The 14306-nt window shown below is 37.4% G+C and overlaps 2 protein-coding genes across 6 annotated transcripts; both read right to left on the reverse strand.

Moving 5' to 3' along the window:
• Window positions 1-2934: 2934 nt before the first annotated feature.
• On the reverse strand, window positions 2935-5113 carry gjb10 (gap junction protein beta 10). 5 transcript variants are annotated; one of them, XM_032501005.1, is made up of 2 exons: window positions 4941-5113; window positions 2935-4458 (listed from the first exon to the last, which is right to left on the reverse strand). In XM_032501005.1, the coding sequence occupies exon 2, from the start codon at window positions 4421-4423 to the stop codon at window positions 3632-3634; it is 792 nt and encodes a 263-aa protein (XP_032356896.1). In that variant the 5' UTR covers window positions 4424-4458; window positions 4941-5113; the 3' UTR covers window positions 2935-3631. The 5 variants fall into 5 exon arrangements, with proteins under 5 accessions (XP_032356896.1, XP_032356898.1, XP_032356897.1 ...); XM_032501007.1 differs by having other exon boundaries at window positions 2935-4455; window positions 4941-5087; XM_032501006.1 differs by having other exon boundaries at window positions 2935-4489; window positions 4941-5087.
• A 357-nt stretch (window positions 5114-5470) lies between these two features.
• ppie (peptidylprolyl isomerase E (cyclophilin E)) lies at window positions 5471-9577 on the reverse strand. Its single transcript, XM_032501002.1, has 10 exons — window positions 9478-9577; window positions 8906-9004; window positions 8769-8812; window positions 7836-7862; window positions 7613-7694; window positions 7421-7524; window positions 7208-7331; window positions 6798-6983; window positions 6529-6671; window positions 5471-5691 (listed from the first exon to the last, which is right to left on the reverse strand). Exons 1-10 carry the CDS (start codon window positions 9506-9508, stop codon window positions 5623-5625), a joined length of 909 nt encoding a protein of 302 aa, XP_032356893.1. The 5' UTR covers window positions 9509-9577; the 3' UTR covers window positions 5471-5622.
• Window positions 9578-14306: the final 4729 nt, after the last annotated feature.

Consider the following 14306-nt stretch of genomic DNA (forward strand, 5'->3'; position numbering starts at 1 on the left):
CTCTCTCTCTCTCTCTCTCTCTCTCTCTCTCTCTCTCTCTCTCTCTCTCTCTTGCTCCTTTTTTCTCTCTCACTCAGACCCAAGTGTTAAGTGGCAAACCAAATATTTTTGCATAACAGTTATCACAGAAACCATCTCCAGGGATTTTGAGTAGGATTTGGAGATAAGCCAACACATTGACAGTTTGAAACCAGATCAATCGGAGCCTTGTTGATTTCAGATGACACAGGGTCCATGTCTTCTCAGACAGGGTTAATGAGGCAAAGCGCCCTCTAAGGGGTCTTTGTGTGCTTTTAAAAGGTTTTGAGATTCATGTTCATTGTTTTTATGTTTCATGTTTTCAGAAAGTGCTGTCTCCCTGTCCCAACACGTTTTGTTCTTTCATCTTTGTACAGGTACGGAGCAGACACACCCTAAGGTGAATGATTTTTTTTTGTTGGTGTAGGATGTCCTTAGCCTCGTCTTGTCACACGTTTTCAAAAGTATGAGGAGTGTCTTTATGAGGAGGTTGGTCTTTGAAAAAGGGCTGGTAGAGAGGAGTGGGGAGATCACACCAGAGTGAATTTGTTGTCATGCAGCCAGAATAAATATACAATGTTCCTGTTCCTTTTTATTTTCCTGCACTATTAATTAATTCCTTCTCGTTTAAGCCCTGCCCTTTTAAGTTCTCCCTCATTAGATCATGAGCTTTTATCTCCACTTCACCATAAACCTGCTTTTATGACCAAACTTATTTATTTTCTTACACTTTACAGATAAGATTTACCAGACAAACATCTTTACTGTGTTTCTGTTCTGAAGGGAAAACAGCCCATCATTAGAAGTGTTTGCAGAAAAATGTAAGATCAAATATCAGCTTGTTTAGCTGTGCCAGAGCCTGCTCGTTCTTGCCTGTGTTCAGAGCTAGTGAATCCTGTGTGTACATTATATAACTTGATAAAAGACTCATGTTTCACAAGTTTTAAGTCAAGTCAGAGGTATTTGTATTGCTCAATCAAATACAATGTCTTAATGGGCTTTTCTTTCAAGCTCCCAATAGTAATTGCTCACAACTGAGTTTAACATTGTAAAAGGATGATAAAGAAAAAAAATTGTTCTAAAACTGTAATTTATAAGCTGTGGATATAAAAGCTGTTGAAATGCCAATGCATACATTGCAAATTAGGTATTCTGATAATTAGGATGAAATGTCTTGTTTTTAACTTCGTTAAAATGTCTAAACATGATTTGGAAATCTGAGATGTGGACAGTAAATGTAGTTGTCTGGTACCCAGCCAGAACATGAGGTACTCATATTTTCATCAGTGTACAAATAATTAGCACTTTCTATGATAACAAAAAGGCAGAATTTGTCTAAGGCCAGGAGTGAAAAGTATAACCATAAAGGGAATATTATAGTTCTGGCTTCTCTAAATTAAACACTTAATCTCAAAGTCTTGCAGCCATGAGAAAACTCTCAGAAAATTAACAAATCAAGTATCAACTGCAGCTGTTCATTAAATGTTCGTCAATCGTTCATCTGTAGCATAAAGCTTGGGCATGTGAACACAACATCTGTACTCGCAGCATTAAATCAGAGCAGTTCAGCTGACAATAATTAATTTGTAGAGGGGCGAGGGGAAAGAACAGTTGCTTTATGGCTCCAGATGAAGAACTGGTTGAGGCGGTCTGCCTGGACACACCTGGAGGAATGCTCCCTGTGATGTAAGTCTCGACAAGACGGACCAACACAAACAGGAAAAACACATAACTTGTCACAGGAAGGAAATGTACCAGCGGAGAGAAGGCTGGAACAAAAAGAGAGGGACTAGCCGACAAGAGTTGGGAGGATCTCGTGAGGGGAGGGATTGTTGGCTCAGTTACAGAACCACCCAGGCTGGGCAAACAATAACAACAAAGAGAAAACTTGCTTATATTTTCAGAGCTCACTACACTTTATAATGTTTGATGCAACACTTAAGAGCTTTAATTTAAGCACCACTGGCCCCAGGAGAAAGAAACATTTCATCCCTACTGTGTACTTGGATATTACATGGATGGGTTGACAATGATGATCTCTTGAGTCTCAACTCACCCACAAAAAGTTTCCTCCTTGTGGATCCAGGTAGCCCTCTGTGACTTATCTGAATGGCACCCTAATATAGTAGAGGTGAAAAACGACATTCTAGCAGCAGCAGCAGCTTGTCTTTCCTCGAAAAACAGTGCCCTAGTTACCATGATATTCCACAGGCCTCTTTTGTTATAAAGTTCATCGGAACTACTGTTTACTGAAATAGATGTTAATTGTTCCAATGACTTCTGTTAACAGTGAAGTGGAAAATACACTTTACTGTTTGGCTTTTTAAGATGTCATTCCTTATTACTCTGAGCAGCACAAGCTATAATTATTCTATTAGGTGGCAGCATGTTTCAAAGGCAGATATCTCAAAACCTCAGCCGAGCAAACTGAAAATATCTGACAGGCCGTATACCAGAAGGAGAGAGCAAGAAAAGAAGATGTTACTCTCACTACATCACTCTTATCGCACGTTGCCAAGCAAATACTGAAAATATCGGTTCAGGGGCTGCACGCACTGACAAATTCCTTGCCTGGGTGGGTCCACATCTGCAAGCTCAGACAGATCATTTGAAGTGCGAGACTCCTCCTCTGCCTTCCTCAACGTGCCAATCTACATAAACAATGGGGCACTGCGCCTAGCAACGGCGTAATATGTGTGCCATGGGGAGGGAGGGCTTTATGAAACGCATGGAAAAAAGTTGAAGTACGAAAGTCAATCAACTGACACAAGTCCTGGGTGGTTTACATTGTTCTTTAGTATATTTCCTATGCTAAGACATATTGTGTAACTGTTACAGCACTTGTTGTGAATTGAATGCAGTTCTGTGTATGGACCTCTCTAAATTGTTTTTCTTCATCTTATAGAGAAAAAAAACAAACATTTTCTAAACAATTTCTTTAATGAAAAATATTAACACTTAAAACTGAAATATGCACATCCTGATATTATTGCCAGCTGTGTTTACAACATATTGCATTTTGACTTCATTGCTATCTACAGCCTTTGTACAGGAAGCAGTTTAAACAGGTCAGAACATTAACTCGCACAACAGCACAATCTTTCAAACATTTTTTAAAATTACATAAAAAACAGTATTCACAAAGAGTCATATGAATGGAAGGTAAAAGACGCAGTACAGCTTGAACTAAACATTTCGTGGGTTTGGCACTGAGTAGAAGGAAAACTTTACACAGAAAACCACGTGTTTGTAAAAATATGTCCAAACCATGGAGTGACTCATGTAATCGGTCTCAAGGCTAAATCTAAATTACACAGACTTGATTTTCTTTGCAAGGGCTGTAGAATCCCATCTGAAAAATATCTCTGTGAACACTCTGACCCAAACCCACAACAGTGACCACATTCCAGATTAATGACAAATGTCTGGTAATCTAGAATTTCACGTTTTCTGAGGGTAGACACAAAAACAGTAAAGAACTACCTCCATTGTAGTTCTATCTCTGAACAAATACATTTCTGCTTGTAAGGAAGTGCTTGTAGAGAGAGGAAAAGCATATTTCCTTTCCAAAGACATAGTTTTTCATTAATTCTTTGTCTTTATTCCCAGCATCTCAAGATGTAACGAGGCTGTATGAAGGAGCCGGCGTTTCAAGGGTGGTTTTGCCAGGCACCTTTAGAGTGTCTGACTCCATCAGGTTGCTTCCACTGGACATCGTGTTGGTCATGGTGTGGTGAGAGTTATGTGACGAGATGATACATTCCTTGCATTTTTTACCAACCAGGTAGACAATTTCAAAAATGGAGAGGAGAATGCAGGCCAGGCTGGTGACCACCATGAAGATGGTGAAGATGCGTTTCTCAGTGGGCCGAGCGATGAAGCAGTCCACCTTGTTGGGACACGGCACCTGTTCACACTTGATGAGAGAAGGGAAGTTGTAGCCTTCGTAGATGTGGTACACGAGGTAGACAAAGGTGGCGTCCACAAGTATTTTAAAGACCAAAGTGAGGACGTAGGTCCACCACAGGCCTCCGCGCTTCTTGGCGGTGTTCACGTAGAGACGGTTACAATTCTCGCCAAACTTAAGCCGATGTTTCCTTTCCCTGTCGTCCCTGTAGGCTACATGCATCACCACCAGAAGAGAGGGGCAAGTGACAAAGATGAGCTGCAGGGCCCACAGCCGGACATGGGAGACGGGGAAGAAGTGGTCATAGCAGACATTATGGCACCCGGGTTGAGCCGTGTTGCATTTGAAGTCTTTCTGTTCGTCACCCCATACCTTCTCTGCCGCCACCACAAACACCATGACCCTGAAGAGGAAAACAATAGAGAGCCACACTCGGCCGAAAGCTGTGGAGTACTTGTTCACCCCACTGAGGAGGCTCTGGAGGAATGCCCAGTTCATGACGAGGTTTGTCCACAGGCTGTCTTCTCTTCCTGCTGATGGAAGACAGAGGGAAGTTTTTTTCAGCTGAAACGGCACAGACACAACTCAGGTATCTAACAGCCAGAGACAAGAAGAAAACAGTCATTTTACAGATATAGAAGAAAAAAAAAACCGAGGTGGAACTGGGTTATGAACAGATACATTCACGTGTTTATCTTGAACGTAAATTATGTTTTTTTTTAAAAGACCCAAAATAATGACATAAAAGCTCCCTAAAACTTGTATTTAACAAGAGACTTTATTAGTATCCTAGCAGAGACCTTTTAATTCGTCGCTATACTGAGACACAGTCCGAGAACTCGTATTCAATCAGCCATTCACTTCCCAACGACTACGGTAAACTCTTTACAGTTTGTACATTCCATGCGCAATTGCGCGTATCCGAAATACACACGTCTAAGACCTACTAAATCAGCGGAATCCAAACAAGTTCGTGTTATTATTCAGTAGTTTATATATCGATTGTATTACTTACAGTTTAAACGCAGCTGTTGCAGTTCAGTGACTGAGCGGGTTCTGGATTAACCCCACCGATGAGAACCTCAGTAGATTTCTCAACAGAGAGCGGAGGGGGTGGAGTTGTTGGCCTGCCATGTCTTCTCTCCGCTCAACCTGCTCAGGTGTGGCAGCTCCACGGCTCTAAACAGTCGTTTGTCCAATTTAACGTTTATTATTATAGTGGTATAATGTTTTAACCTGTTAATTAAAGGTCTTTTATCACTTTTTGTAAAGTGCCTGGACATGTTTGACTTTTTAAGTCATAATTCTTTCTCATTTCTGTGCCAATAATACTTATTTTAGCTTGCTTGATTTTTTTTTTTGTGTACCAATTTGACCCATACTCAGATTTGTTTTAACAATGACTGAGCGTGTTGCTAAAAAAGTTCAAAAATAATTAAGAAAATATGTGCAATAAGGTAGTTTACAGCTATAAAGGGATTAGTCAACAATCAGCTGATCAATGTGACATTTATTTGTACAAATGTTATAGACACCAAGCAGTGGTTTCTTTATAAAACAAAAACAAGTTTATTGAAATATTTACATGGCAGATGATGTGGGCTCAAAGTACAAAAGACCATGAACACACTCCGACATTCACTGGCTCCATAGACACATATGATACATACACATCCAAGCACACAATTCTTTTTTGTTCAAACATATTCTCCACAGTCAGAGATGATGACTTTCTGCTTGGGCTTGCCGTCTTTATTTCCCTGAGCCTGCAGAAAGAAAACATTTAAAAGATACAGCAGTTACTTTTAATTCAGTGGGATTGTTTTTAACTTTTGCAAGCTTTTACTATAATATGAGCAACTAATATCAAAAGAACATTAGGCCAAGATAGATGTTTGAGTTCCACGTTTATGGGTACAATTACAATCTAAAAAACATGAACAGTATGATCACCAATATTAACTTGCTATTTTTGCAACTTAATAATAATAATAATAATAATAACAACAACAACAACATTTAGTAAACCAGCAGATTCCAGTGCCAATTTTCAACAGTTTGCTAATTTGGGTTTCTGCTGTGAGAAGAAAAGTGAGCAGGAAATAGTGATGTATATAGTTAAAGACCAAATCGGGTAATAACTATAATTATGAGAGTGCTTTTTTGCTGTGAGAGATTCTACGCTTTTATTATTACCCTTTATTATATTGTGAAATTGAGACCTGCAACAGTAGTACAGGTCAAAAGTTTGGACACACCTTCTCATTCAATGCGTTTACTTTATTTTTATGACTATTTATATTGTAGATTCTTACTGAAGGCATCAAAACTATGAATGAACACATGTGGAATTATGTACTTAACAAAAAAGGGTGGAATAACTGAAAACATGTCTTATATTCTAGATTCTTCAAAGTAGCCATCCTTTGCTTTTTTGATAGCGCTGCAAAGCCTTGATGTTCTCTCAATGAGCTTCATGAGGTAGTCACCTGAAATGAGGTTCACTCCACAGGTGTACCTTGTCAGGGTTAGGGTTAGGGTTACCACCCCCCCCCCCCCCCCCCCAATATATTGGGGTCTCAGTCAACCATTTTATCCCTTACCTCCATTGCACGGAGAACATCCATCCCCTCCACCAGATCTCCAAACACCACATGTTTGCCATCCAGCCAGTCTGTTTTGTCATTAGTGATGAAGAACTGAGAGCCGTTAGTGTTTGGCCCGGAGTTGGCCATGGAGAGCTGCCCTGTGAGCACGAGAGAGAACGTTTGGCCAGTTATCCATGGGAACTGCTAATAAACGTAAACCATGATGCTCATTTACCTAGAGACCACCAACACACACTCCATGAGCTCCTTGCAAAATTCCTCACCTGGCGCGGTGTGCTTGAGGACAAAGTTTTCATCATCAAACTTCCGACCGTAGATGGATTTGCCACCAGTGCCGTTGTGGTTGGTGAAGTCACCTCCTTGGCACATAAACTGAGGGATGATGCGATGAAAGCTGCTGCCCTTGAAGCCAAATCCTTTCTCATGTGTGCACAGGCAGCGGAAATTCTCTATATAGGATGTAAGAAAAAATGTTGATGTTACTATATGCCAACTGAATGTTTTTTAGTTTTTTTTTAAGGGGAATATATAATTAAGCACTTGTGGTTTTGTTTTACCCCTGTATAATTAATTTTATTGTCAATTATGTATGCATGCAACCCAAACATTGTGCAGCTACAGTATATATATTTTTGACAAAGATGTGATGGGGAAAGCCCTACAGCACACACACCTGCTGTCATGGGAACAATGTCAGCCCGAAGGAGGAAGCGTAGTCTCCCTGCTGCCTTGTTTCCAATCTTGATGTCCATGTAGACCTGAGGATTAACTCTTCCCTTTTTAGCCGGGGGCTCAGCCTGCAACAACACATCATACTTCGGTCACTGTCTTGACATAGTTTAAGAGTCAGAGTCACCAACGCACTTTAGAGAGAAAGCCATTTCACCTCCTCTGTTGCTGTGTTGGTTGTCTCTCCAGCCGCTGCTTCCCCCTCAGCCTCCTCTGTGGTCTTTCCTGAGAACTTCTTCAGCCAGTCATCGTCCGACCACACTGACAGAAAAGCAGAGTTTAAATCCAAACAGAGGCTTTAAACTACTGTCTAGGTAAAGGCTTCTATAAAGAGGTTTTTATCAATCACCTGGTCGAGAAGAACCTTCCTTGATTCTCATGGGCTTGGCGGTGTTGACCCGGATTGTCCGTCCAAAAAGCTCAGACTCATTCTAGCAGGAAAAGAGAAAAAAAAACATCAATATCAAAACCCTAAACTCATCATTTTGTGTGGGTAAACTCACAACAGCTAGTTCTCAGAAAAATAAATAAAACTTCACTGACATTAATGTGGAGCAATGGGATCCACTTACCATGTTATCAATAGCTGCTGCAGCATCCTACAGAAGACAAAGGCCATAAAGATTATGAGCACAGAAACATTTACCATCAAAGTCCCAACTATATGTCAATTACCATCCATGTTCACACTGAATTCACCATAGACCAAATCACCTCTTACACATCAAAAACAATAGCTCTTGTGTTGCTATTATAGTACACAATAAGTGCATTTTATGTTTTATGGCTGTACATAAAAGTAGATTCCATCAGCAAGCAGATGGATAACAGTGTCAGTGTGTTGCAAAGTTAAGGGATGTTCAACATCTCTAAATAATGCAACTACACCCTTATCTGCCCTGCTTAATGATACTGTACCTGTTATTGTCAATGTTTTTTGTCAATGTTTTTTCATTGCCAAATCCTTGAAGTCCATGCTGTAGACCGGTGCTACAGCCTTCTTGCTTCTATCTGTGCTTGTGTTTGGTCCCTTTTGTCTTATGCCGATCTCCCTGTCAATGCCTCGTTTTTGTGTGTGGCTGTGTGTCTTGTTTGTGAGCTGCAGACATCATTCTTGCTGTTGTGTTTTTGATGGTTCTCCTTCCTTCCCGTTTTTCCTCTTTGTTTTGGTGTGAAACATTTGATCACAAGGAAGGATTGTGGAAAAGGTGCACTGTGCCTTCTTCAGTATGTGTAGTGTACTTTTCTGTATATTGTCACCTAGACCAATGTTTTGCACCTTTGCTAATTGGTTTGTTTAAATAAATAAATACAAAATGTTAATGTTATTAAAATAATGCAACTACACCCTGAATTAGGCTTATTCAGACTATAATATTTATGTTAATTCATTTAAAATATTAATGCATTAAGATTCCCATACAGAGTATTGTCTTATTGGGTTCATATCACAATATTGCATTTTTTTAGTGTGTATTTCAGCACTGTCTGTAACCAGTACATACCTCTCCCAATTCAAACTCAATGAACGCAAATCCTCTATGCTTTTCTGAAAACAGAAATAAAACATTAATACAGCTTAATACTTATCATACTCACAGTGATGTTGCTATCACAGTTAATAGCAAACTTCAGGTCTTACCTGTTTCATAGTCTAATGGTATCTGGATGTCAGTGATGTCTCCAAACGGAATAAAAGCTGCATGTAACACCTTCTCGTCCACCTCCTCTGCCAGGCCACCTGACAGAAACACACCGTACTGACACTGAGCTTATGAACAGTAGGTTATTGACAGGTCGCTTAATATTTAAATTTAACCATGAAGAAATATTTGTTTGTAACGATATTTAGAGGAGAGGATAACGGAGCAAGTTTACGTGCTACGTTCAAGACACAATAAAGAACCACTGGAGTCCTGAGTTCCTGAGGATAAAGGATTGTTTTATTATTTTATTCCATGTATTCAGAATTCACCTGACACGACGGACTTTACTTATAGCGTCTGGTAAACTGTGCAACGTTTTAAAAAAAGCGAAGTTTGTTGAGGTGACGCTTTCGTGTGTTACCGGCTTTTACATGATATGTGCACGCTCTACATATGTAGTTGTGTCTAATTTAATTATTTATAAAGTAATGTCCTTAAAACGCTAGCTATATATACTGAAACAATTGACCTTTAATGTATTTTTTAAATTAAAAAGTAGCATACTTACCAACATACAACACTCGTTTGTTAGCCGCCATATTGGATTTAACCCTTCAACTTTGACCCCTTCAGCGTGTCATTGGTGCAGTGAGGATGAAGTCCGCCTCCCAACCACATTCTCTCTAGCGACACCTGTTGGAGGAAGCTGTAATCACTTTAATTTCACGTTTTTTAATAATATAATAATTAAAGTTTAACACAGTTTAAATTCAGTGTTTTTTCTGCGTTTATAGTAGGAGTGTATTGTGACTTTTTGTTACATTTGTCATTTACCATGACTTTTTTCGTCATACCACAATTACTTTTTATCACTTTTTTCGACATGTTATATATAGCCCACTATGACTTTTTTTATCACTTTTTTCGGCATACCATACCATGACTTTTTATGACTTTTTTTCGACATACTCTACAAGGACTTTTTTTACCTCTTTTTTCGACATGCTACACTGTGACTCATTTCGACATACTGTACTATTACTTTTTTCAAACTATAATATGACTTTTTATCACTCTTTTGTCATACATGACTTTTTTATCACTTTATTCGACATACTATACTATGACTGTTTAATCACTTTTTTACCATACAGTACTTTGACTTATTTGTCATACAATACTATGACTTTTTTATCACTTTTTTGACATTCCCACTTCTTTATTACTTTTTTCAACATACTGTACTTTTGCTTTTGTCGATATGCTATGCCATCACTTTTTTGTCACTTTTTTAACATACTGTACTATTAGTTTTTTAACATTTTTTTTTCTTTTCTACTATTGTATGACATTTTTTTCACTTTTTTCGACATACTATACTATAATTTATTTAACGATTATTTTCGGCATACTATTCCTTTACTTTTTTGACAAGTTATAACTTCACTTTTTTTGACCTACTATACTATGACTTTTTTAAAGATTTTTTTCGACACGCTACACTATGACTTTTTTATCATTTTTTTGACATAAGACTTTTATTGAATATTTTTTTACATTTGATACATTTTCCCCACTTTTTTTTGACATACTATACTATGACTTTTTTCAAAATGCTATACAATGACTTCTTTCTGTTTTTTCAACATACTACACTATGAGTACATAAGCACTTTTTTCGCATACTTTACTATGACTTTTTTATCACTTTATTCGACATACTGTACTGTGACTTTTTAATCACTTTTTTAACATACAATACTTTGACTTATTTGTCATACTATGCTATGACTTTTTTATCACTTTTTTGACATTCTCACTTTTTATTACCTTTTTCAACATACTGTACTAACACCTTTTTTCGATATGCTATACTGTGACTTAGGTTATCAACATTCACATCAAAGCGCAAGCGCTGAAATGTAAGATTATTGTGTTTACCATGAAAATAACCTAAACGTTACTAGACTATTTTGTAAGGAAGAATGGGCGAAGATACCTCAAACAAGAATTGAAAGACTCTTGTCTGGCTACAAGAAGCGTCAAGAGTATATGGATTTAGCCTGGAGCGTCCCATGTCATCCGTTCCAGCCTGGAGCGTCCCATGTCATCCGTTCCAGCCTGGAGCGTCCCATGTCATCCCTCCCGTCTCATGCGGTCCCGTGTCATGCAAGAGTTTATGGATGCAGCCTGGAGCGTCCCATGTCATCCGTCCCGTCTCATGCGGTCCCGTGTAATAGAAGCGTTTAAAAGATGTGATACTTTCCACTAGAGGGCAGTACAAGGTATCAACTCTGCAAGGTGCCCAAACTTTTACAGACGCCATTTTCTTGTTTTCTGTTATTTTGAAAGTGTAAATGATGGAATAAAATCTAACTTTTTGTGACATATTATACAAATGTCTAATCTGTCATAAGATGTCTTTTGGAGACTTTTTCAATCTTTTCTTGGCTTCTTTATGCACATAAATACAAATGTTTACCTGGGGTGCCCAAACTTTCGAGCCCCACTGTATTGTGCCCTTTTTTTTTTTTACATACACATATACTATGACTTTTTTATCCCTTCTTTGACATACTATACTATGACTTTTTTGACATGCTTTACAATTACTTTTTTATCACCTTTTTTGTCATACTATACTAGGACTTTTCCACATACTATACTAGGACTTTTTTATCACTTTTCTTGACATACTATACTTTTACTTTTCCGACATTACACTGAGCTTTTCTCTCCTCTCTCTTTCCATCTGTGTGCATCCTTGTACCAGAAATGCTTGTTACTAACTTTAACAAATTATTAACGTTTATTCCCCGGAATCCTTATGTCTTTTTTCACCCAGCATGTTTCCTTGGATTAGGGTGGCACCGAAATCATGGTTGCAGCTATCCCGATGTTCCGGCTCCACACCCTGCTGTGCCCTGCACCCTGCTACACTCTGCAGTGCCCTGCTATGTTCTGCTGCGTCAATTCCTCGCAACTGTCGCACTAAATGCATGCTCTTGGGGGAATTACTGGAATTGTTTGGTCTTTGTAAATTATAGAGTGTGTTCTAGACCTACCCTATCTGTAAAGTAATATCATAATAATACATTTTATTTATAATGCCCTTTACATTTGAATTGAAATCTCAAAGTGCCAGTGAGATAACTCTTGTCATGATTTCACACTATAGATTAAATTGAATTGAATTGAATTGAAGAGTATGATTGGAAGGTTGAGTATTCAAATCATCAGTGTTTTTGTAAGTTTTAAGTCGCAGCCTACTAAGTAAAAGAGACAAATATGCCAAAATAAAAGTTTTCTGTCATATGAAATAGCTTAGAGTGTATTAAGAGTAGAATTGGAAGACAGAAGATTGAATGATCAATTGTTATGTGTGTTGAAGTCCAAAATATACTAAGTGAAAGAGACAAAAGCAGGCTTGCACTTAGGTCAGATAGCTTAGAGGGATAAGAGGCTGTTTGGAAGACTGAAGATTGAGTGATCAAATCTTGTGAGTTCCATTAAGTTTTCGGCCCAATATGCTTAATGTAAGAGACAAATATGACAAAAACAATCACTTGGGTGTTAAGGTACGTAGCTTAGGGTAATAAGCTAATGCTTACAAGTCTAAAGGTTGAGTGTTCAAATCTTATGGTGTGATTAGTTTCAAGATCTACTTTAAAGGAACAAAGAGAGAGGTTTTGTTCCTGTCAGTCTCTTTCCCAACCAGTTCTTTAGATGGCAAAAATGCACTTTGCAACACACTATAAAGACTTTATAACCACTTTTTTTCGACATACTATATAACATTTTTCCCACTTTTTTTCAAGATAATATACAATTACTTTTTATCACTTTTTCGACATAAGTTTTCCGCTTCCATATACTTAGTGTGAGAAACAAATATGACAAAAAACATGAGCTTGTGTGTCAAGTTAGGTTGCTTAGGTTGATAAGAGTATGATTAAAAGCTGAAGGAGTCTTGAGTGGTTGAGTGTTCAACTCTTCAGTGTTTTGAGGTGAAATATACTAAGTGAAAGAGACAAATATGCTAAAAACTAATTTTTCTGACAGATTGGATAGCTTAGAGTGATAAGAGCATAACTGAAAGAAGTTGAAGTAATAATAATAGTGATAACATAAAGTAACAACTCAATCTACACAGCTCTATAAAGAAGGAAATAACTCTAAGGTTGAGTGATCAAATCTTATATTTTTCAGTAAGTTATGAGGCCCAGTGTATGCTAAGTGAAAGAGACAAATAGGTCAAAACAAAATTTGCAGTCAGGTGAGATAGCTAGTGTGATAAGAGAATGATTGGGCGATTGAGTGATCAAATCTTGTGAGTTTCAGTAAATTTTCAGATCCAATATGCTTAATGTAAGAGACAAATCTGACGAAAACATGAAGGTGGCTGTCAACTCAAATAGCTTAGAGGGCTGTGACCAGAAGACAGAAAGTTGAATGTTCAAATCTCATTGTGTATAGTTTCAATAGTAATGAAGAGCAAAGCTTTGTTCCTGTCAAAAGCTTTCCCAAAAAGATAAATGCTCTTTGCTACATACTATATAGATTTTTTTCAACATACTGTATGTACCATGTAATTTTTCCCACTTATTTTTTGACATATAGTATGGCGTTTTATCACTTTTATCGAACAATCTATACTATGACGTTTTAAAAAGCAATTTTGACATACTATACCATGACTTTTTATCACTTTTTTTGACATACTATACTATGACTTTGTTATTACTTTCCTGACATCATATACTATGCTTTTTTTAATCACTTTTTCCGACTTACTATACTATGACTTCTTTCAACATACAATACTGACTTTTTATGACTTTTTTCAACATATTGTTGTATGACTTTTTATTATTTTTTCCAACTTACTATACTATGACTTTTTCAACATACTATACTATGACTTTTTTATCACTTTTTTTGAAATACTATGCTATGACTTTTCATCACTCTTTTCAACATACTGTAGTAGGACTTTTTATTGTTTTTTCCAACTTTCTATATTAAGACTTTTTTATCACTTTTTTCGATGTACTACACTATGACTTTTTCATCACTTTTTCCGTCGTACTGTACTATGACTATTTTATCACTTTTTTTGACATACTATGACTTTTTTATGACTTTTTTCAACATGCTAGACCACGACTTTTTATCACTCTTTTCAACATACTGTAGTATGACTTTTTATTATTTTTTCCAACTTACTATACTATGACTTTTTCAACATACCATACTATGACATTTTTATCACTTTTTTCAACATACTATACTATGACATTTTTATCACGTCTTTTGACATACTATACTATGACTTTGTTTTATAATTTTTTCCAACTTACTATACTATGACTTTTAAGACATACTATACTATGATGT

Source organism: Etheostoma spectabile, chromosome 20, assembly GCF_008692095.1.
Source record: "Etheostoma spectabile isolate EspeVRDwgs_2016 chromosome 20, UIUC_Espe_1.0, whole genome shotgun sequence".
NCBI classification, from domain to species: domain Eukaryota; kingdom Metazoa; phylum Chordata; class Actinopteri; order Perciformes; family Percidae; genus Etheostoma; species Etheostoma spectabile.

Bases quoted from the DNA above. Each gene is read 5' to 3' on its own strand.
- gjb10 (XM_032501005.1), bottom strand. From the start codon at position 4,423: ATGAACTGGGCATTCCTCCAGAGCCTCCTCAGTGGGGTGAACAAGTAC.
- ppie (XM_032501002.1), bottom strand. From the start codon at position 9,508: ATGGCGGCTAACAAACGAGTGTTGTATGTTG. The intron at 7,695-7,835 runs GTAAGTGGATCC...TTTTCCTGCTAG, and splicing joins CAGCAGCTATTGATAACATG to AATGAGTCTGAGCTTTTTGG. The intron at 6,984-7,207 runs GTGTGTGTGCTG...CATCCTATATAG, and splicing joins CATTGTTCCCATGACAGCAG to AGAATTTCCGCTGCCTGTGC.